We start from the raw sequence: 24,741 nt of genomic DNA, 5'->3' as shown, positions 1-24,741 counted from the left end.
CCCCCTTTCACCAAATCCTGGTGCCGCCCAGGCCGCGCCCATGTATTATCCTTTATGTATTTATTTCAGACCTAGTTTTTAGACATTCAACACTAGTATAGAACTTACATGTGTGTGTCTGCTGGGGATATTTGTATTTCTCTACTTGCAGCTTCAAGACTTCCTCTGCTGCTTCTATCTTTTCGCGACATTCAGGGTTTTATTCTATTTATCACCAATTTTTCTAGCTGAAGCAAAACACTTCAAAAATATATTGCATACAAATTTGACAGGAACCTTTAAGAATAAAAATTTGAAAATTCAATTTCTTGTTTATTAATATTATGCTTTTCGAAATCATTGTACCTCTTGGGAAGCCCGAGAACTCTGTTACTTTGCTTTGCGAAAAGCATTTTATTTTAAAAAATTAAATCTTTGCGTTTCAACAAGAGAAAATGATTTTCCCCGAGTTTCACCTGAACTAGTTTTATGACCCCAGTTGTTCCTCAGAAGTTACCACGCAAGTTGCGTGGATGTTTTCGTGGAGGAAGAAACTGCGCGTGAAGCCGCTTGGCCTGTCATTCATCCCAGGAGTAACCTGCGATCATACCCTCCCTCCCTTATTCCCCCACACTCCCCCCACCCCCAAACAAAAGACGCCTGATCGCAGGTTATCCGGGAAGTGATCTGAAAATATCTAGAGCCCTGAGTTACCTTAGGACTGAAGGATTATATATATGGGTTATTGACCAAGTGTGAGGTCAAGATGGCTGGATATTGGCCAAGTTCTTTTTTTGCGTGTTTATGGACCTCGACTCCGTCTCGGTCCATAACCTCGCAAAAAGAGAACGAGGCTAATAACAAGCCATCTTGACCAAACAAGCTTGGTCAATAAAGGATTTATTATATTGCTTTCGGGAAAATATTTCTTGCGGGACACGGAGGGTAGTCCCGAGTGGGCAAGATAGCTCCATCTTGCCCGCTCGGGTGGCCAATCACAGCGCAGGATTGAATTCATCTTGCCCGCTCACGGAGCTAGTCGTATAATAAGGGGGATTAACAGCCTTACCCTTGAGCGTTTCTTGAGAATACTCATAACACACTGGACTTAACTTAATCAAGTTTTAGCATTTTTAGGAATGTAGCTTACGGTGGAATTCAAAAGGTACATAATTTTAGTATCGTTTCAAGACTTGTTTCTTTGAAACCCTGCTACTGTACAGAGGGTGGGTAGTACAAGACATAGAAATAGTTCACCTAGGCTATGCCTAGCGGGTATACATAGTTGCAGTCGCTTACAAGAGTTCTTAGACGGTAATTAATCCTGGGGGTGACTCCCATATGAAAAGGTTAGGGATGCTCGTTGGAAAATTTGAAACCCTAAAGGAAACCCATCTGGCCATGGCTCAGTCTTAATTTGATCCCTAAAAGATACCACGTAAAACGGAATAGGCTTCTGCTGCTCAGGAGAGGAGCTTGCGCTAATACAGCAGACTACAGAGACCAGCAGAAAACAAGCCTAAAAATGTAAAAAGAGCGTTTTTTAAATTATTATTTCTTCAAGTGCACCCTAAAAGATACTTTGACAGCAACAAATAGTGGCGTTTCGTCATGAACACCCTGATTGAGACCAGAATTCTTGATTTATACCCCTAAACTCCTCATATAGGATTCCCCCCACAGGTAATTAATTCAACTAACCTGGGAGAAGTCAGTCAATTCCAGCAGTTTCTTTTATTAGCTGGGACACAAAATGGAATGGAGAGCAGAAAGTTAAGTAAAAACATTATGTCCAGACAGTATGTTAAATTTTCATGCCATTTTATTGCTTAAACCCAACATTATTTCAATGGCTGGAAGTGAATAAGTGTACTATTTACAAACCACAACCATTTGAGGACATGCATTCAACACTGCTGAGGTCTATTCCTCGTCATCAAAGTCATCATCAGAACCTGACCAATCCCGTGTGTTTTCATTTTCCTTGTCATCACTATCACTGTCATTATCAAAATACTTCACAGGAGCTCTGGCTCTACCAGCACGGGGAGCCCGGCTAACAACAGGCTCCTCATCACTGGAGCTTTCTAAGCTTGGTTTTGACTTTTTCGGTGGTGACTTTTTAGCCTGTGTAAGGGAGAAGAGCAGCTCATGATTAGCCATCGTGTATTACTCTACAAACTTAAATTACTATTAGAGAAGAAAATTTAGAGGCCCCATAAAGGATGAACACACGGGCAACAAAAATGACTCCCTCCCTTTATAAGTAATCTTGTGCTAATAATGGGAACCTTTTAGACTGGTTTTCCTGAAACCTATTCAGAAGCCACACTAAGACTTAGACCAACTCAACGAACCCGTGCAAAAACACAGACTGGGTAATGGCAATGTGGGTATTTTCCCTCCTTACCTTTAAGGTTTTGCCTTTAGCAGCTGCGGGTTTTTTGGCAGAAATCATTTCTGAATCAGATCCTTCGCTGCTGCTATCAAGAACTGTTGCCTTGCCTCGCTTTCCTTTCTTTGCTGCCTGTTTCTTTGGCAAGTTTGCATCAGAACTCTCCTCTTCCGTGGAGCCTTTAGATGAAGCTGGTTTCTTTGTTGCGGTGGGTTTCTTTGTCGCTGCTGCAGTACTCTTGGCTTTAGCTGGTTGTTTCTTGGTAGATTTACCTGGTACAGCATCTTCTGAAGGCTCTTTTGCCTGTTAGGTTACAAACTGAATTAACATCTGAATTAACATCACCATCATAGTAGTATAACGAGTGCTTCTGAGATGTAACCAATCAGAATCTTAGAAGCACCCCCTATACTACTCATCATTAGTGTTTTAAATTGTTGGAATATTTCTCAACAAGTGCAAGGGACGCATTTGAACATTTATATGACTGAGATAATGGTATGCTCTCAAGCAAGACTGTGGTCTAAGAAAAATTATAAGGAGTCCCAAAATTTCCTAACCATGAAATCCTGGTAAGTTTTTCCAGTCGCCCAAAGGCAAAAGTTAGTCACCTGTGGCACCCAGGCACTTCTAGAGCACAGCCCTGTCAAGGACATAAGATGTCCCAATTACAGTCAAAGGAACAAGTGTCGCTTTTGCAAATCTTCGTTAAGTCACTTGTAAAGTTCCAATTATTATTTAAAACCAATCAACAACTTGTCTCATCATGGTGCTAGCAGTTGCTGATCAACTGGAGAACAGTTGTAATTTCGGGACAAATATTGTGGGTTCAGTCAGACTTTCGAGACCAGAATGTTCAAATGCCTGATACTTGCCTGATACTTTATGATAACACTGCTGAACACATTTCAAAAAGGAAAAAGAACATTCTAGGTTCCTCTTAATCATGCTTTGAAAATCAGTGACCTAAATTAAAGATAACAAGATGTCCGGTCACATCAAAATTGGAGTTAGCTGCCAGCCTTGGCCTGGCTTGGAAAATAACATAACTCTATCTTCCCTTCATTCCTTTTTATAAGTGTTAATGAAAACATGTCCCTCACCCTTGATTGAACAGTCTTTGCTGGTTTAGCAGGAGACAGCTTTTGAATCAGGGCTCGTGTGGCAAGTACATCACTCTTGTCTGACTCTGTGTCACTCTCCACACTTGCTGTCTCAGACTGCTTTCCGCTTTTCACTGATGCAACGGTTATGTCATCATCCTCGTCAGAACTAAGTGCGTAGACCTTCAATATTAACAACAAATGAGCAAAAGGGTGAACTCTCTCTCCATCAGTAAAATTTATGGTACAAAAATTTTATTTTGTATGCGTTCTGATAGGATCATATCGTCCTAAAGGGTTTTCTGTTGGCTTTATTTTTTGGGCAAGTATTCTTTAGGAAGGAGTTTGCAATTCACAGTGACTGGATTGATATTTCCATGGAAATTTGTGTCGGAAACAGTTTGGGTTCATACAGGAATACTGCATAGGAAAATTTAGGATATGTTCCTTTGGGATGATCTGAACATCATTTATGATCTAAGATCATTCAAATCATGGTACATGAAAGAAACCGATCAGTCCTTGTCCAAATTGCATTCATCAGTTGATGCACTGTTGTGAGTGATCTTGGATCTCTCTTCTTTAATCCAGATGTGATCATCTCAAATGAGCGCACCTTAAGTAATACATCCTTTTTGCCAAATGCGCATCGTGACAAGTTTAGGGAGTATTGTAATGACCAAAAAAAGACACAGATAATAATCGGAACTGGTTGAATATACGTCACTGGGCTTATATTCGTACAGTTTGGGGAGGAGGTACATGCATTGTAAGGAGTTTCCCGGATGCCCACTGAAAGGAATTTTCACAGTATTAAAACCGGTAACTTGTATTTTGCTTGTTAGCCTCTTATCAAAAAGCTGCACAAACCTTAGGAGCAGTAGATCTAGCCGTCCTTTTCACAGGTGGTGGCCCATCCTCTTCATCACTAAACTGCATAATAAAATCATCATCACTATCTGCCTTCTTTGCCTTGTCAGCTGCTTTCTTCTTTGCACTAAACATCTCCAGTGTAGTTTGTTTCTTAGATCTTGCTGCAGAGCGACTTGTAGACTCAGTACCACTACTGGATGATGATGATGACGAGCTGAGCACTTTCTGACGCTGCGCCAGTCTATCTGCCAATGACTTGACAGGCGGTGCAGCATCTTCCTCTCCCTCAAATTCCCACAAGTCGTCGTTCCTCTCTGCTATCTTAGCTGCTGCCCCCTTGCTCTTACCATCAGCCTTCTTCTGTTTTCCTTCAGCATCCAAGGCTGGCTTCTTTGTCTGAGTCTTAGGTTTGTCTTCAGCTTTCTTTACAGGTTTTGCAGGTTTCTTCTTCTGCTGTTGTGAACGGCCACCTTTGGGTTTCACACACAACTCTTGATCGTCCTTCTCCTGTTGTTCAACTCGCTGGAAACAAGTGAAAATTGAAAAAAGCAAAGTAAGACAAATAAATTGAAGATTCACATGTCCTTTAAAACCACAGTCCCAAAGAACTCGGATGAAAGTGTTCCAAATGCGATTGTCTGATATGTTTGTGAAGGCTACAAAGCCTTTACAATTTTAAGCTTATACAACTGTTACAGATGTCATGTTACCTACAGAAACAAAGCATAACCTGCGAAATGGTGAAATTTGTCAGACTCTCAGTAGGAACTTTCCATTTGTGTCAATGGATATAGTTTGATCTTGGCCAAGTCTTAACTGCACATATTTTTGAATAAACACACCTCAAGTTCTTCCAGGAAGGCATCCAGATCTTCTAACCAAAGGTCCTGAGGGGACTTTCCCCGTAATATCTCCAGCTCCTCCATCTAAATTACAACATGGCATTTTATTACTGTGGGGAGTACATTCAGTTAGCTGCCTTATAACTTTGTTGAATAAAATATTGAGAGGTATGGCTTTAACGTCCAAGTGGGGATGTTCTGCTGTATAATGCTCTGCATCCAGGATAGGAATGTTCTAGCTTGTCAAGATTGTCTCCCCCGAGGAGTCTCTTTTAGTAAACTTAGAGTTGCTAGGCACTTGCTAATGGCCGCTCTGGGGATATGGTGTGTTGCTCTTTCTGTATTGTAGAGGAGGAAGGCTCACTGCTGGCATCCTCCACGCACCTACTTTCATTGCAAACCCAACATCTTTTAAGCTTTATCTCAATCTCATACCTAGAGCTATCAAGTCTATCTTGACCAGCGGTTGATAGTCACATTTTCCGAACGTTGCTCGAGGGGGACTTTAGCTCTTGGGAATACGATTCTAATTGGCTTAAGCTTTTCTTCCTCTAACCTTATTATCTCGTTCTTTCAAGAGTTCTTCCTTCTTTTCTCGGGAAAGAGACAGCATTGACATGGACAACAGATAGCTGAAGTCAGGGCCACCAGCACTAGAGGCAGAACTCGCTACACTGGAGGCATCGTCTACATCTCCGTCTTCAGGAGCATTTGATTTCTGGAGTTCTTTCCAGGCCTTGATCGGATCCGAGGGGTATCCTCGCTGTACCAGGGTTGTGATGATATCACGTTTGGATCGGTTTTCTGAGAAAAAAAAAAGAAAAAAATTTCAGGTACAACTGACTAAAAGAGATATTATCCCTATCACATACTGCATAAACCCAATTTACATTTTTTTTTCTGAATACAGAAAAAACAAGTTTTTAGCACTGAAAAGAAATTGAATACAACTATTAACCAATTTGGTCTTTGGGCTTTGAATTTTCAGTGTACCACCAAATTGGATTTTACAAAACGATATCATTGTTTTTGTTGTTGTTGTTGTTATTTCCTCACAACCCAACAAGGGAACTATTCAGTATTGTTTTCTGACAATAGGGGCAACCATGAAGCATTACAAAATCCAGAAATAATTAGGTAACATGCGCATAATTAGGAGCTCAGTGATTTGCTAAGCGTGACCTGTACAACATATATTTGTTGTGAGTTCCAAGTAAAGCCCTTACCAATAACGATCTGTCCTTCAATCTTTTCCAAGATGAAGCGTGCTTGACTGTTCAGCTTGGATGATTCTGCAGTCAACATTCCTTCCAGCCATGCCTTGCGAATAGCATACCTTTCTAAACGAAGCTCGAAAAACTCTTTGAGTACGTCTAGTGGGGACTCATACTTGCGCAGGCAACCCAAAGCATCAAACAAAACCTGAACAGAAGCATGTGAAACAATTCATGGTAATTTTACTGCCATAGAGAACATGGAAAGAGCGAAACAAGAAAAATGAAAAAAAATCAGCATCTCAGAGTAAAAGTTCATACAAAATTGAAAAGTTCACTTGAAATATTCATTTGACAAGTACTGCTAAAAATTCTAAATGGTTGCAACCACTGCCCTAACCAAATGAGACCCCAGAAAAGCCCCTTTCTCTCACATGGTGGGGTCTTGGCACTAGGAACAGGTGGCTTTTAAGACACATGATTTGACTGGATGATAATTCAATGCTGGTTTTCCTCCCTGAAAAATATTTACCAGTTGTTCTCTCACTAAAACCATTGGATTATAAAAACAGGCCAACAAATGAAAAAGTAGGAGAAGTCAAAGAAAAACACTCAAAGTCAGGGTAAGAACCAAAAATAAACTCAGGGTGCATCCAGGACTTAAACCGTTGCAGTGCAAGGTCAGCACTCTCACCACCACAACATCACTGTCATCTTAAAGTACACACAAACTGCAAGAAGACTCGAGCAGACTTTGTAACAGACATTTTTTGTTTGGGCCAATTGTTTATCATTACAGACCACATGATATTCTCTAGAGAGTTGTTTTTCTATCCATCTAAAAATTATTCATTCACATACACGCAACTGTTTGAAAATTTTAAAGCAAGAACTTGCAAGAGTATCATCACATTGTCTGAAATGGGACAACAAACCGTCCAAGCTAAAAAGGTCTATTTCTTGTTAGAATGACATTTCCTCAAACTCATTAATAATTCATCAAGTTAAAACAAAGAAAATCATAACGGTGAAGGAGGTTTGGATAGTGCAATATACAGTCTTAATAAGCATAGATTTTGACGATTTTACTTCTCCATTTACTTCTTAGTTTTTGTTTGGATTGAGAAGATATATTAAACACTCGAGACATTGCTTCATCAGCTATCCAATCACCTTGAATTTCGTCAAAAATACTCTGCTGCACGCTGTATTTTCAACTCTCTTCCCGCTGTTTGGATATTCCAACGAAACACTGTCTCTCGTGTTTGATATATTACATCAATATTTATTTTCTAGGTAACTCACCATGTTACTGGTGGAAATTGTGGTTTCAAGTTTAAATTTCTTGTGCAATCCTGCCTGCTCTGCCTCAGCTAACTTGTCCTCTGTCATGCTCAGTATAAACTTAACTGTTACATCTGTGTGGTATTCTTTGTAATCACTGAAAGATGACAATAACAAGTGCTGCTTGCACAGTTCCTAAAACTACTGCTGTACATGAATTCACCTTTATAACAAGCTATTCACTGTCAATGGAGCATGATGTGAGGATTGATAGGTAGGTTATTGAGCTTGTTAGCTATTATTAATATTATTCCATAACAATTTGTTTCAGTTTGCGAAGCACGCACTTGAGAGCGTGGTCTTGAAGCCAATGTTAGTTTAATTCTTTTTCTTTGTTACTCAGTACTTCATGGAACTTTTCAAAATTTCTGTTTCTCTAAGAAAGGAGTGGTGGAAAAGTAGGAATTCCAGTAATTTGCCGAAAAAATAACTACAGATTTAATGGTGTGCAAAACTTTTGTAAGACAAAGCACAAAACATGCAACATGCTGGCATAGTTCAAGCATGCACAATAGGAGATTGAGCAGTTATGAGTCTCTTCCTCAGCAAAAAGTGAAGGGAATCTCTAAATAAATAAATAAATAAATAAATAAATAAATACACAAATATTTCCTTTTAACTTACGTGAGGATTGGAGGAATTTTCTCTGTACCATGAAGCATTGGTTCCAACACATTCTCTTTGTAGACTTGGGTCCAGGTACCAACTGGCAATTCAGTGATTTCCACAGTTTTGTTGTCAGTCACTTCCACATTACCTTGCACAAGGAATTTGTGGGTATCAATTTGGGAAATAGTGCCTGTGAAATTCTTGTAAGAAGGTACCTAAAGGTGGATTTAAAAAAATAGAAAGAAAGAAAATTAGGAAGTTGCTGTGGCACCCCTGCATTTTTGAAGCAAACTTCACAAAGGCAATGTACCTTGAGTTAGGAGACAATTCTCTCTGTGCTCAATTGACTACCCAACACTGATCACATGTCATAAGACCCAGACATATAGTGCAACACTGCACAACATATTGTGTGCAACGCCTAAACTGCATCCAGTGTCTACCGCAGACATGGTAAAGTACAATCCCATTCTTCAACATTGTGGGCAAAAACTTAAGGGGTAAACACAGAAGTGATAAATGGTGCTAACGGTGTTACATGCAGTGTGTCACTGTGTGTCCAGGTCTTAAGACTTGGTGTTCTTTTTCCTGGAAATGCTAAAATGATGACATACATGTACCTCGACCAAAATTAATGCAGTATCCCTGCTTGTGTAATTCATGCCAAGAAATATTAATTTTTAACTGAGAAAGACCAATCCGACATGCCACAGCATCCTATAGAGCAAAACCATGACAGGGCTGTCACAAAGTTTGAATAAGTTGCTTTACTGTTGGAGTAGGTGGCTGATTTTGCACTCTTTGTCAACATTATTAGATGAATGGCTCACCTGCTCCTACAATGCTTGGATCATGAGTACTAAAGGCATCCGCAGTTGATCCATACTCTCAATTGACATCTTGATTGATACTTGATGGACATCCCAATCACTACCTGGTCAATACTCAATCAACAGTCAGTTGATCCTCGGCTGAGTGAGGATTGACTCATATGCATCGATTGAAAATTAGTCAACTCTCAATTGACTGTCAATCTAAATGTCAATGGAGCGTCGCTTGAGTGTCAACCGAGGTGTTGATGGAGTGTCGATCGTGAGTATCAATCGGCACTCAACCACGGATTCCTTTAGTACACATTGGTCCCAATGCTTTAATAATATATAATTATGACTAATTAAGGTTGTAAAATTCACACCATTGCTTCTGGTTCCTCTCCATTGATCATTTTCTTCAGATTACTGACAACCTGCCGCACATCAAAGTTAGGCACCTTAGTACTGTACCCAGTACCAATACCTTCAGCCCCATTTATCAAAACCGTGGGAAGAATGGGGCAATACCATTCTGGTTCAACAGGCTGGTTGTCATCAAATAAGTAGGTAAGGCTCGGCATGTCATGCACAGGAAAGAGGAGCTTGGTCAAAGGGCTCAGCATAGTGAAAATGTAACGAGGACTAGCAGCATCCTTTCCTCCATGTATACGAGTGCCAAACTGGCCAACTGGCTGAAGTAGGTTTACGTTATTGCTGCCGACAAAATTCTGTGCTAAGTTGATGATTGTTCCCATCAGACTTTGCTAAATGAGGGACAAGAGAAAACATATTCAGAATTCCATGACTTGAGTGTAGATCCAGTGAAATGCCAATTTTTCAAACCCTCAATATTCCAAACCTTGCAATCATTTGAAGCAATTTTGTGCCATGAGCATAAAGTCAGGAGATTTATTTACCCTTGATTTTGCAAGCCAAATTCCCCTGTGCATGGCTCAACTTTCGAGAAAAAACCTTGGGGCCACCTAGCCCCTACAGTTTCAGGTTTAGTTGCCAGCAAAAGTACTTCAGTGAAAAGTGAAAAAAAAATGTGGTTGCACTGGCGACCCCAGCCGTTGCAACATCGAGCTCTGTTATGTGGTTTGAATAATTGGATTTCACTCTGTGATAATTTGATGATAGAATACCAATACAAGGTGCTGATAAGTGTTAAATAATTGTTATACATGGTTCACAAAATTTGTTGATTTGTTGCAAATGTTCCAATTTGAGCTATTAACCTACTAATTTTAAGTACAAGTATCGTTCCATCAACTTAGGTAAAAATCCTAAATCCAAAATCCAGAATTTTGTGTTCAAATTCTAATAGATCATTTCCTGACACAGAATACCACTTTCAAACTCTTCAAGTTTCCCTGACATTTTCATGTCTGTGTTGCCCACCAAAACTGTCAATAAAAAATTATTCTTATTCTGGTCAAGATGAAGTTTTGAACTTTGACACATACATTAGTCTCTGATGTTTCTTAATAAGATAACGAAAAATGCTGTTGTAATAATTAACTGGAAGGTAATTGTCCATACAAAATTACCTCGCCGTGGTGGTACGCAGACAGTTCAGCCACAGATCCTGCCAGTTGAGCGACTTTGACCTCTCTCTTGTCATTTCTCTTTAGACACGTGAATAGGACTTTCCTTTGGCCAGGCTTTAAGCCTGAGGTGATAAAACAGATCATATTTGTATGATGCAATTCCAAAAAGAAGGATGACTTTGACTGAGAATAACTCTAATATACTGGAGGAAAACTGGCTCATTAGGTTACAAATCATGATAACTGTGCCCTGAGTAAGAAACTACTCTTACAGTGTCCACTCTTCCCAACATGTATTTTGTATATGATGGCAGGGCTCCAGAACCTGAAAGGTGGCCAAGCAGAGACCCATAGTCATAGGGACCCGTGAATGATTTTTCTCATGGTAAAAATGACTAGTGGTATTGCTTGTGGGCACATACACACAACGTCGATGTCATGCAATATGGCAGCCATACTCCAGCTAATTTTTTTTTCCATTTGGAATTGAATGCTGTTATTACATATTTAGCCTGAGCAAGAGCTACAGGCAGACTGAACAGATCTAGATAGTTGCAAAATTTGAAGGTAAAACATTCCATTTTTTTACAAGGTGTCATGCATAATATAAGCTCCATATTACTTACCATCCACCAGACAAGGAATTGATCGCTCATTGTCTGCATTTGAGAACAAAACCAGTTCTTTGTTGACAAAGTCTGAGTAAGAAACTGTCTTTGTATCTTTTTCATATAGGTAAACCTGTCAAAAAATCCATAAAAAACAGTTTCATTCAACCCACAATATGTTTAAAACCATCTGGGAAGGAACACAAAACAGCATTACCTGTCACTGATTGCTTTTTAAAAAATGATGTGACTGACCTGAATTACATTCAATGCTACAGATACTCTTACTCAATTACCTCTGGCAAGCCCTGCTGCTTTCTCCATTTGCGATCTTCCATAGCACGGTTAAGCCAGTCTTTTCTGTCATTGACTTTCTTTTTACTGAATGCCTACAATCAAAAACCATATGGCACTTTTTTAAAAACTTCTATAAGCAGTTCTTTTTGTAATCAACCAATTCTCATCTGCAGGCAACAGAAACATGCACTTACATGTAACTAATATTAAAACGTTGCCAATTTGATGTCCCCAACCAAAGACATTTTTGTCACTCATTGTTTAACCTATTCTCATCAAAGTTTTTGTACACCTACCAGCTGACTAAGTACCGGTATTTGTTATCTTATCTGTTCTTAGAAAATCTAAGATAAAACACCAAGTACAAGTAGCTCATATACAAAGACTCTATATATGTATATCATCCTAAGTTCATCCATTATTAAGTTAGTGTTACTTGTACATACCATGAGTATTGCCTCATCACACGCAGCACCTTCGTGATGGAACTGAATCTCATGCCGTCTCATGTCGGCAAAGTATTCTTTAGCCTCCTTAGGAGTGCTTGTGCCCAACCCTTTATAGTACTTTACTTTCCAGGATTTAGCATTTTCTGTGCTGTTTTTCCACTCCTCATATTCTGGAATGCTATAGAAAGCCTTCTCTTCTTTGCCTTTGCTGACCTTAGTTTGAAATGAATCAATAAGTAATGTATGAGAAAACATAACAATTGATTATTGAAACAAAGACTTAACACTGCTGGAGACTTTGGGTTTCACATTTGTCTAAAACAAAGGAAAGGCATTATTGTCTTGAAGACTTTGGTACGCTTAGCTTGACACATGGTTAAAATAGAAACTTTGACTTAAAATTCCTTTATCAAAAAGTAACATACACTATTAAAGAAAGGTCTATCTACATGAGAATTCTTTTAATTTGTAAGCTTCGCATTAAGATCAGTAATAATTATCATTGTAGTTCAGATCACTAACCTTAACAATAGGAGTAATAAACTCCTCCAAGAACGGCAAGCGTGTCAAGTCAGGCCAGTTACTGTGTATGAAGTTGATCAGAAGCCCCTTGATGTGAGAACCATCTTGATCCTGGTCTGTCATGATCATGATATGGCCATATCTCAAGCTTTTAAGGTCTTCTTCAGATGTATACTTTTTGTTGTATTGGAGACCTACGATCTTGATAAGATTGTTGATCTCGGCATTTTCAAGAATCTGTAATCACACACAAAACATCAAATTTCAAAATTCTACTCTGAGTTGAGCTTGAGGCAGGCAAAGTTTTTACATGTGTAAAATTTACTCTCATGTCAATGATCATGGGCCTAAATCATGCACAGTGAGCTACCATATTGTGTACATTTTATATGTGCAACATTGCTGCAATCCCTGTGGCCTGTACTGTAAGAATGTGTACATGACCATATAAATCAGTTTTCCATCTTTTCTGGTAAAACTTTTTCCCACTGGCATGATTGATTATAACTACAAAATGAATTAATTTTGTCAAATGTTACCCCAACAAGCTTCACTTGTCGGTGAGCAAGTGAAGAACAGAATCTACTAGCCCCGGGCTACGGGAAAAATTTTTTTAAGATACTGGGCACTCTTTATAAATAGTCAACTGGCATTCCTACCAGGTTACATGTAGTTCATTTCCAGTATTTGTTTCAAAGTTTGCTGACATTGACCCTGAGAAGCCCCATTGGAAGTGGTCAATTAAGATATATATAGGGGGGCTATCATTAAGGGCAATAACCTGTAACACCTGTGACGTACGGCTGGACTATGCAGGACAGACCCTTGATGTTACGGGTGAACTTGCTGGTTCCTGATACAATTCACCCACAAACAAACAAGTTTATTACAGGTACAAAATTAATGTCAATGCAACAGATGACCCAAATGCCCTGTATATACTTGTACAATGTACTTTTGTCTGTATCGTCAGTTAATTTGACACAGGGTGGTTCTTGCAACCAAATTCAACTGTATGCCAAATCTTACCATTCCCAAGAGCCTGCTCCTTTATATATCATTTTGTCATTGCATTATGGAGATACTTTATTATGTGTGTTTAGAATACATGTACCTGCTTGTGCGATGCATCCCTGACATTCAACAGCTTACCACGCAGTGGAAACACTCCATACTGGTCTCTACCCACAACACTCAAGCCACTGACAGCCAGCGTTTTGGCCGAGTCTCCCTCAGTCAGAATAAGTGTACACTGCTTGGAATTCCTACCACCTGCATCATTAGCATCATCAAGTTTAGGGATGCCACGGATTTTACTGTGTTTGCTCTTTTGGCATTTCTTGTTGAGTTGAGTCTGGAATGGAATGTAGACAATAAAATTTATCATAATCATGATGTAATCTGTAGTGCTTACAGAGAATCCTGTTGTTCGCTAGAAACATTTCCATACTCCTTTCAATTTTTAGTATACAATTTGCAGTAATCATGGCTATTTTACTTTAGTATCACCCAACTAATGGACTAATGCAAATCCTGAATTTTAATTGGCTACGCTACTAGAGGTCTATTAGTAATAGTCCTCGAGTAGCAAAATCGGTGCAATTGAGCGTGACGCTTTCTTTCATTTTATTCCCAAATAAATATTTCTTCAACTTGCATTTGCTAACTTTATTATTGTCTTTTCTGTCTGACTAGTTGGGTGATACTAAAACAATTAGACCCTTCACCCTCAAGGGCCATGGGTCTAATTGTTAAATAGTAAATAAATTTTAACATTATCATTTCACTTCTGGTACTGTTTGTAAAGCCATAGCCTATATTATACATGTCTGGTAATTTCTTAATGCAAAGCAGATCGTATAAGCCAAGCTACAAAGAGTCTATTTAGGGGCAAATGATTTTCAGGTGCAGCTGAATTGACTATTGGTCAGAAAACAAGGGTAAGTTGAAGGGATTGCAGTTCAAAATCTACAGTTTTAATAATTTTCAAATTAAAAGGTAAGACTAATTTTCCCCAATGAAATAGACCTTAAATGCAAACGAAAATACTGTATACATCCTTAGTCTTGTACTTATGGATGTAAGGCTTACGATGTACATGTATAAGTATTGTTATTTAGATTTAGGTGTCATTGATGCAAAGGGTCTATGCGTACATGTGTGATCATGTTCTATCAGCAAATGGAGATTTGTGTCTACTAACTGAGTATGAAATGTTGTATGATTCATTGTCAATCATTTAAAGCTTGGCAGATCATAATGCTCACTGTAAAAACAGTCGGTGCTGTTTTGTAGAGTTGTCAAAATATTTTCAGCAGGTATGAATAAAACGTCATGATATGACAAGTTCCCTGAACAAAGGAAATGTTGTTTGCAGTTTTGCCTGTACTTGTATAATAATTTAATGAAAATATAAAACTTCATGACACAATACCTACTGTGTTTTTTTCAGTTTGGATATAAAAATTTGCATTACAGTCTGCCAAACTTCAAATGTTTGATGACAAATCAGATCATGTGTACTAAAGGCATCTGCAGTCGTGTTGATCGATACCCTCATCGACATCTCAATCGATACTCAATCAACACTCTATCGACACTTAGTCAACAGTCGCTCAATAGTCGGCTGAGTATCGAGTGACTCTTATGAATTAATAAAAAATTTGGTCAACTCTCGACTGGGATGTCGATGGAGAATTGATCAAGGGTATCAATCGACAATCGACTGTGGATGCCTTTAGTATCCAACAAATCATACAACGTAATGTTTGATACCCAGTTACATGCCCTGTTACAAATCCAAGTTTTCTCATGACAATACTCATGCTTACTCAGGAGAGCAACATCATAGTGTAGCAGCTGTTACAGGGCTCGAAATTGACTTTTTCGTTTGGGAGCCAGCTGGCAACTAACGGAAAAATTTTGGTCGCCAGATCGTAAATTTTGGTCGCCAACTTATTTTATATATAACTTACAAAAGAACTCGATTTTATACGTTACTTTGCATGCAAGAAAAGTCACAATTGAAGAGCGAAAACAATTAGAAACAACACGAGTAACACTTAGTTATAAAGCTACCGTTGTTCTCAGGTGATATGTCTATGCTCCAAAGGTGATGGTAGTCTCCACAGTCATTTTAAATGAAGCAAAGCATAAAACGTTTTAAGTGCGTGGCTCTCATTGTGAGACAAACACGGGCCCTTGTGTATTTTCCCTTTGCTACTTCTTCGAAATGCCGTTCTTTATTTTGTACTTGCTTTTCTCAATGCCTTTTGCTCACGCAATTCTTCAACTGATTGGTATTTGCCGCCATTTTCGCAGCAAATGAAAAGCACATGGCGTTGAAATGCGCCTACCATCCCAGTTTCGGAAGAAGTCGCTGAAACAATATGGTGTGACGTGAACGCAGTATCGACGTGTCGAAATACATTCAGTTTTTTCGATTATAGTGTAATATTCAGACATTATTTAACTGGGGACAGAAAGGCGAGTTGTATACTAGCTACCATATCTGATTGATTTCCTCATATAAAGATTTAAAACAAGTTGTGTCGTGGTTTTCTTTAGTTATCAGACAAAACGCGAGTCGCCAGCTGGCGACCAGTTCTGAAAATTTAGTTGCCAGTGCTCAATTTTTGGTCGCATTGGCGACCAGTGAGTTGCAATTTCGAGCCCTGTGTTATTGTTTTGGGGCTAGGGGCATTGTTTCTGTTGTTTGTTCTATTGTCCTCTTAAAGGGTATCAAGCCATCTATGTGAGACAGAGGTGTAGCAGCTCTGGCAAGCTTGTAATTCTCTTGCTTGTTAGCAGCTGTGATTGTTTTGGGGATAGGGCATTGTTTCTGTTGTTTGGTCTATTGTTCTCTTAAAGGGTATCTGGCCAATCATGCGAGACCTTGCAAGAGCTACTAACTGGCCCACATATTACTCTGTATCTGTTCCTTGGGGTAAGCTTAAACCAGTTGAAAATGTACAGCAAGTTATGTTAAATACCTGTGCTTTAAACTTTACCCAATTCATGATGTGTTCAACAACACCACACTGAGTAACCTGCCAGAGGAGACACAGAAAACATTTAATACAATGAACAGTCATGTTGTTTGATCACTATAAAATCCTGACCATTATCAACTTGACAACAATAAGGCAACAAGAAATATCAACGAGTGAGTGAAAAAAATCTGGCTTGCTTTTTTACAAGGCTTGATAACTTAAGATGGTCCTAAGGCATCAAGAAAGTTATGGCTTCAAATCCTGTATCCATAAAACTTTTATCGAGTTAAGAAAAACAGTTACCTAAATTTTTAGCATGTTCCAAAGACCATTCAATTCAAGATATTGTTATCCTAACACATATGAATTACAAACCTGTTTAATAAACTTGTCACTAAATTCACAAGTTGATCCAAACGCTTTAGCTCTGAGTGTCATGTTCTCCTTTGTTTGTGAGTCAAATGCTGGGTTTTCTATTAGACAGTTGATAAAAACCCACAAATGGTTCTTGATCTGAAACGGCTTGACTTCTACACCTCCCTTGTTCTTCTTTTTCACTGCTGCCATGAGTTTTTCTGCAATTTGGTCTGTCACATAATTGACATGTGTTCCTCCCTACAGAAGGATATCAGGGTGAGAGGAACAGAAAAAAGGAACTACCCAAATTTAAATATTAAATGTTTACCAACCAGTATTAGTAACAAATTAAAAACTACTGGACTACTGGACTACTGGACTCAAATAGAAAATCAGAGATAAGGGGTGCAATTATCAATGATGTTAACATACGTGTACATAATCAATTCAGGGCTGTAACCCATAGCACCTGTTATGGCTGAGTATGCTTGTTATTACAGGTGAACTTGGTTGTAATTCAAAACAGTTAACCCATAAAGTAACAAATTTGTTTCAGGTGTCATGGTGTGAAGATCAAGGCTGCAGGTGAATCAAAACTTAATGACGGTCCTGTAAAATTGACCATAAATGAAACTGTTTGATTACTAAATACAAAAAGCTTTTTTTTACATTACCAGTAAATGTTTTAATGTGCTAAAGGGCTGACTCAAGCCAACATTTTTGATAGCAACATCTGAAAGAAACCTTTTTCTCTAAACAGTGAGAGGTCACAGGATGGCTACAACTGTATGGCTTCAAGCCTGTACATGTTTAAAAAAATCTGTCATTATACAGTTAAAAGAACTGTACCACATATAATTGACCAATTCCCAAACTGCTCATCCATGCTGCCTCCTTGGTGTTTAACAAACACATAGTGTACCTTAAATGTAGCTATGCTGTTGACAAAGCTAGCTTGCTGGAAGCCCTTCGTGCTAGTTGTGACACAGACTTCCCAGCGCTTGTTCACTACTTCATGTACAACAGAAGGTTTCTTTGAATTCTCCGAGTCCAGCCCTGATTCTCCTTCATCGTCCTCTCTGCCTTTCAGATAAAGCCCCACATAATCTTTGAATGACTTAATCTGTTGGAGGAAAACAATCACATACAGATCTATGTGTAAGAAAAAACTTAACAATGCAATATTGAGTTATTGTGCCAAGTTTGAAGCTGATAGGTCAACCCCTGTTAGAAACGATGCATTTACATTGTAAAATATCGTGCCATACATGTAGAAGAACATACCCCTACAGTCAACCTTATTGTTTCAACTAAAATGCCTTTAAAAAAGTGTTTTACCAAAACAAAAAAGGCTGGGGTTGAAATGTTGGTCTCAATAAAACACAGCCTAAGTTGTCTACGTGTAGACTAAATTTATTTTTCACTATTGTAAATATAGTATTTTGATAATCAAGGAATGCTGAGAATGAGATGTAAAGGAAAACAAAAACCATCCCTTTCTATTAACAATAACTTGTTGACACTAAACAAAACCTTTGATGGAACATACAGGTAATTTCTTTCCATTGAGATACACTCCAATTCCTCTGACAGAGCCAGCCACATCGTATGCCCTCCTGGTCAAAAGTGCGACAGTGTCACTGTCAAGGGTCTCCATCTTGAACTTGGCTAAATCAGGTTTGAATGTAATACAGGTGAAATCCTTCCCACTAAAATCCTTGATAATTGGCTCTGCTGCTTTTCCCATGTTGTTTGTCCAGGTCTGCAACCCCGCAAAAAGATATAAACTATGTTAACTGCAAAGAAATGAATGGTCGGTGTACAACAGCCTTGGTTTAAATACTGCAGTTAACAGATAAACAAACAAACAATATTTTATTGAATTTCTAAATCAGAATTAACCATGATCGACATCTCGATCAACATCTGATCGTTGTTTGATCGACAGTTGGTCCAATGTCTAGTGACTCATATGTATGGATTGACACTCAATCACGTGTCTACAAAAATCAGTCAACTCTCAAATGACAGTCAATCAAGCGTCAACCAAGTATACATGTAGATCAAGTGTCAATCATGGGTATTGATCGACACTCAACGCTGGATGCCTTCAGTACACATGATCTATCATGCCAATGTTGATTACTCTAAAGGAATTTGTTGAACACATATTATGTAGAGTATTTCCTTAGAAAGGATGTGGGAATGTAGCTGAAGATCATTTTACGGAGTAAGCCTACCTGCTTAAACTTCTTTCCAGAGTCAGAGGAGCAAGTTTCCACAACAAACTTTGTGCTAAAAATGTTGCATAGCTTTGCACCATAACCATTACGTCCTCCTGTGACTTTCTTTTCTGAGTCGTTGTAGTTGCTTGATGTCAGAAGTTGGCCAAAAATCAATGTTGGCACAAACACCTTTTGTTCCTTGTGCATTTCAACTGGGATGCCACGTCCGTCATTCCAAATACTGATGGTGTTGTTTTCACTAAAATTTAAGTATACATGGTGGTTAAACTACATTGTATAATAGTTGTTACCCAGTTAGCCTTTGTTTACCGTTTCATTTACAAGCTCGGAATTTTGTTCCCTGTTTCTAACTGTTTTCAGGGCTGTGCTCTAGAAGAACCAGGGTGCCACAGGCAACTAACTTTTGACTTTGGGTGACTGGAAAAACTCACTTTTTTTCATATAAGCTTAAGTGCTGGGCACCCAGGATTTTATGGTTAGGAACCTTTGGGCTCCTCAAAATTTTGCTTGGACCACAGCCTTGGTTTTGTAGGTTAATCTAGACAATTAAGTCATCATATTCAATCCATAAAAATAATCTTTCCTGCCAAAAATACATGCGCTAATCAGAGGTTAAAATTACGGTATGTTATATTTGAAGTTGTTATTTACGCAGCTCACAGTAATTTCTGCCATTTTTCAGCACTTCTGCTTTGATGACTCAATTCTACCTCTCATTCTCAGTTCATGGCACAATAACAGCACTAAACAAATGCCAGTCATTGGTAAACAAATGTGGTACAATATTCATTAGGACATTGTCTTTTTTTCTGAACAACCCCTACTGAAAAATTATGAACAGTTCACTTATACTTTTATACATATATGACCTGTGGGAAAAAATTGTACAATTCAACAAATTGTATGTGTTAATGGATCTAAAGCAAATCCAATGCATGTAAATGTAATAACTCTTAACTTACGCATCAATTGTGACTTTAATGCAACCCATGGAAGGATCCCTTTGCTTGTTGTCAGCTGCGTTAACTAATGAATCAAGAAATAAGAAATAAGACCGTTACTATGTTTTAAGTCTGACAAGTACACATTACATTAATTTTATGCTCCCATCCTTAAATACTTGTACTATCACATTTCATTGACTAATGAAATAAAATTCCAGGAGTTTTCCATAATTTTCAAGAAATCAAGCCTTGTGCTTTTGTATAAGACTTCTGCAAATGAATTAAACCATCTAATTAACAGAATTAAGGGGTCACATTGCCACTCAGAATCAAGGAAAACCTCAGGAGGGAATGGGGGAGGGGTGGTGGGGAAGCCCCATATGAAAACACCAGGTATGCTCATTGTCTCGCTTAGAGTAGACTTGCCACTGAAAGATCTAAATGCAAGTCAACATTATGAGTTTCAACAGAGAATAACCAAGTGAGTGAAGCAAGCTGCCAGGTTTTAGGCTGCAAAGTGCCCATTCAAAAGTCACAAAGCGGCCAAGTGAATGATGAAACCGTGGGCAGTCTGGTGGGTCAAGAATAAATGAGATGAAGGACTTTTCTGGAAGTCTGCACTTAGGGTGTAAATCAAGGATCTAAGTCCCACTCATTTGTGTTCAGGATAAAAATCATCAAAGTGTCTTTTAGGGTGCGCTCAAAGAAACAATAAGAAAACCACAGTCATTTCCATTTTAAGTGGTATCTTTTAGTGGTAAAATAAAGCTCAAGCTACCCCAGATTGGTTCAATTCAAATTTTCTGACAAGCATCCCTGACCTTTTCAAATGGCAATACCCCTCGGAAAGAAACACATCAAATATTATTGCTTTAATTTTTCAAAATCTACCGTGCAGAGTAGGTCACCCAAGGGAAAAAAGCAGTTTCACTCTTTCCAGTTAACACCAATTAACATTCTCTCCATCAACAAATATAAACTCTGGAACTCTCCAGCGGCAGTATTTAAAAGTGCACACTTACCTAATATTTCATCAAAGATCTTGTACAGACCCGGCACAAATGTTATTTCCTTACTGACAATGGCCTCCATCTCTGCATCATAGACCCACATATTCTGTTTGATTGGCTCCACAGAACCAATGTAAGTATCTGGCCGGAGCAGGATGTGTTCCAGTTGAGTCTTCTTTTGATATATTCTCTCCACCGACATTCGTTTCTTCTTCTTGGTAGCAAATGCATCTTTGTTGGTAGAGTTTGGGTCATTACTCATTATCTCCTACAAAAACAAAAAGCCTTCTATTTGCCAAAGGAACCGTCATTTGGAATATCTTGAAGAATGCCAGCGATCATTTCGAGAGAAAGCATAAACTCACGCCGAACAACGCGTGCAACTTGTCAACTACTGTAGATGCATGGATATCAGTACTATTCTTCGATCCTTCCCCTGGGAACAAACTTATACTTCATTCCTAACTTCTATATCATTTTCACACTTGTATTTGTGCTTCAGTACCTAAAAATTATAGCCCAGTAGTAGAGATCGGACAATCTTTTTACCTTCAATGGACTTGCTTCGGCCGCCATTGCCAATGCGCGGTGTGTCGACCGAAATGGCGCGAAATTGAGATGAAGCTTCTTCCTCACCTCTAACGATCGCGAAGTGAGGACTGCGCAGTTCGTGCAAACCGCCAGAACCGAAGCTCCTTTGAAGCAACCAATCAAAATTGAGAAAACTTGACACGTGCCTTACTTTAGTTCCCAAGTTCCTAAAACACGGTATTCAATATGGCCGGCAAAATAATGGGTAAAAATCTAAACCTTTGAGAACTGGCTTTATTCAGGGTAACAGCTCAAATCCATTGCAATTTTTTTTAGACATATAAGCTATATTATAGATTAATTTTTAAAATTATCTTTATGAAGTGATGTCACTTTCCAAGAGATCATACGATCGGATCGATAAAAAAGATCGACGCGAGTCAAGTTTAGACTAAAATCTGGGGCTACCAGCGACAGTATAAACATTATTTCACAGCTTAAAACCTTGAACTTTTATACCCTTGAGAAAAAAACCAAAGACTTCCAGGTATGGTGATTTCCATCTAATTATTTAATTCATTCGCTCTCGATCGATGGTAAACAAAAAATTAAGCTAAAAGTAGCTTAAAGTTAATTAATTAAACCTCTTAAAAATTGTTTCGGAATTCGAAACAACTCGATCTACGAAATTTTCAATAAACTAGATACTAGGCTTGTGACATCTCCAATTAAAGCATCACACTAGGGCGACTGTGATCATGTTTTCTTTGTTGATAAAAAGGAATCTGTGTTTACCTTGTGAGAGGATGGGCACTTGAAATGTTAGGTTCTAACTTCAAGCTTTCTGTACGGTTTATAACCACGACTACGTACACCCGATAGTAGCTGCTTCATATCCTCTCTAGGCCACTGGATAACTCCTCGATTTCCTATAAACAGCAAACGATTTACTTTTTCAAATTGGTCCTCATCTCGGTTTGTGCCCCGTTGTGGTATACCTGGACTATAAAATGAAGTCTGTAGAGAGGAGACTGGGCTGAGGAAATTTACAAGTGGCCACACGGACGGTGGGACGCCGGAATACTGAAACCAGGAACTAAAACCCGGAACACACAATTACTAAAATCCGGAATGCGTATTAAAACGCAGGATTACTAAAACACGGAACGCCAAGAAAATATAAGAAATAAATAAATTTCTGGAACAGCGGCTGGTGATCGAGTTATTTCGTTCTAAGTGGTATCTTTTGATTTAGGGGTCAAATAAAGCTCAAGCCATTCAAAATTTCCAACCAGCATCCCCGACCTTTTCCTTTTGGGTTCACCCTTCACCCCCCTTCCCTCCGGTATAAACGCACACCTGAGTACAGTAGATACATTATTATAAGTATATTTTGGTGGGAAAAGATCACCATGAGTGCACAATTTCTTCTCCTTGAACCATGTGTTTTAGTATTCCCGGAAGTAAGAGTTTTTATCTAAGTTTCGGGTTTAAGTAATGCGGCGTTAGGGTTTCTTAGTTTCTTATGTGTTGCTGGTTTTAGTAATTTTGTATTCTCGGTTTTATTAATCCACCATTTAGTATTTTTTACGCGTTCCGGGTTTTAGTAATTTTGTGTTCCTGGTTTTAGTATTCCTGTTTTCAGTATTACTGAGTTCCGGCTTTAAGTATTGTTTCGGTGTTCCGGCGTTTCACCGTTTCAGGTTTCAATACTAGCCAGTTGCCACGCGTGACGTCTAGGCCACCAACCATACTCACCCCGAGTCGCGATGTATTTCTGATATTTGATACCTTATGATAACAACAACAAGAACAGCAACAATAACAACAACAATTTATTGAGGTATATATTTTTAATACATGGCACGACACGTCCCTTACTTGCCTTACCGTATGTCGCTCAGCGATTAGCTCAGAAAACTCACCCAAGTTGCGATTGTAGTTGGTAATGTCATTTTTATTTCCCGATTTGTAAATTGGAGTAATTATATATTCCTTCGCACCAGGAGCTAACGCGGGGAAATGAACGCGAAAGAGAGCAACGTAAACTATATCACTTATATCAGCTGGGTTGTAAATAGATCACTTTCGATATATTAAAATTCAGTCCAAAACTAGGGTATCTAAAACATAGCAATGGTGCGGCACATAGTGATCTGAACTATGTTTGGGACATAGAACGATACCCCGGGGGTACTCCCTAATATGGGCTATATAGGTATGTGCGACCAGAAAAGACAAGGTTTTTCAGCCGTTTTGGTCATAAATAGGGTCTCGATTTTTGGCCAGGTCATAAATAGGGTAGCAAAAATCGCAGATTTTGGTCATAAATAGGGTAAGGGTTTTGGAAGTGGGCGGCACACCCCTACCCAACTTTTCTGGAGGTACCCCCCCCGGGAACGATGTACATCACTGAACCTCCCCTTTACCAGATCGCGAAAATCGAAAGATGTGGAAATTGTAGGAGCAGAAATCTAACTTATAAATTCTGTTTTGTACGCATTAAATGTCTCTAGAATGTTGACAGACTGTGTCGAGGACGCGTCCATCGCGATGTGTGAAAATGCTGAAGCTTTAGCTTAAATTCATGTTTGGATGAAAAGGAACAGATCGCAGGATATATGAAATTAGCATGTTGTACGGTTTTCGTTTGTTGTAATTATTCTACAATCTTTAGTAACGACGATTTCTCTTCATTTAAGAATTCGACCAAGAAGGCGAGACCGCTAAGAAATGACATACTTAGTTAAAATTAAGATGTCACAATAAATCGTCCAGATTTACAAATTTTCACATACTACATTAAGACCAAAAGCAAGAGTTGTCAAGTCAATTACGATCTCCTTCATATCGTTTTAAAATACAGGTAAATCAGAGCAAAATATAACCACTATTAAACCTTTTTCACTGCAATCCACGCGAGAAGATGGTGTGACATCCTCGTGTTGTTCGTGGCGCAATGCAAATATTGGCGCAGTGCACCCTGGTTAAATGCAATGCATTCTGATAAAAAGTGATGAATTTGAGAATTGGTACCCCTGATTATGTTGCATCTCGCTCGCTA

General features: G+C 38.7%; 1 protein-coding gene across 2 annotated transcripts; it reads right to left on the bottom strand.

The window, feature by feature from the left end:
* Positions 1–1,783: 1,783 nt before the first annotated feature.
* On the bottom strand, positions 1,784–22,700 carry LOC110053092 (DNA topoisomerase 2-alpha-like). 2 transcript variants are annotated; one of them, XM_089296811.1, is made up of 24 exons: positions 22,473–22,700; positions 21,159–21,414; positions 20,155–20,218; positions 19,187–19,430; positions 18,496–18,708; positions 17,869–18,069; positions 16,965–17,204; positions 16,590–16,646; positions 13,712–13,951; positions 12,598–12,834; positions 12,073–12,288; positions 11,626–11,718; positions 11,348–11,462; positions 10,722–10,843; positions 9,555–9,935; positions 8,375–8,574; positions 7,712–7,847; positions 6,419–6,614; positions 5,749–5,996; positions 5,193–5,276; positions 4,348–4,872; positions 3,478–3,660; positions 2,390–2,677; positions 1,784–2,106 (listed from the first exon to the last, which is right to left on the bottom strand). In XM_089296811.1, the coding sequence occupies exons 2-24, from the start codon at positions 21,406–21,408 to the stop codon at positions 1,903–1,905; spliced, it is 4,737 nt and encodes a 1,578-aa protein (XP_089152937.1). In that variant the 5' UTR covers positions 21,409–21,414; positions 22,473–22,700; the 3' UTR covers positions 1,784–1,902. The 2 variants fall into 2 exon arrangements, with proteins under 2 accessions (XP_089152937.1, XP_020614938.2); XM_020759279.2 differs by lacking the exon at positions 22,473–22,700 and adding an exon at positions 21,696–21,831.
* Positions 22,701–24,741: the final 2,041 nt, after the last annotated feature.

The sequence above is a fragment of the Orbicella faveolata genome, unplaced genomic scaffold, assembly GCF_042242905.1.
Source record: "Orbicella faveolata isolate gen_17 unplaced genomic scaffold, um_ofav_v1 contig_27, whole genome shotgun sequence".
Classification (NCBI taxonomy): Eukaryota; Metazoa; Cnidaria; class Anthozoa; order Scleractinia; family Merulinidae; genus Orbicella; species Orbicella faveolata.
This window is presented reverse-complemented; position numbering and strand designations above follow the sequence as displayed.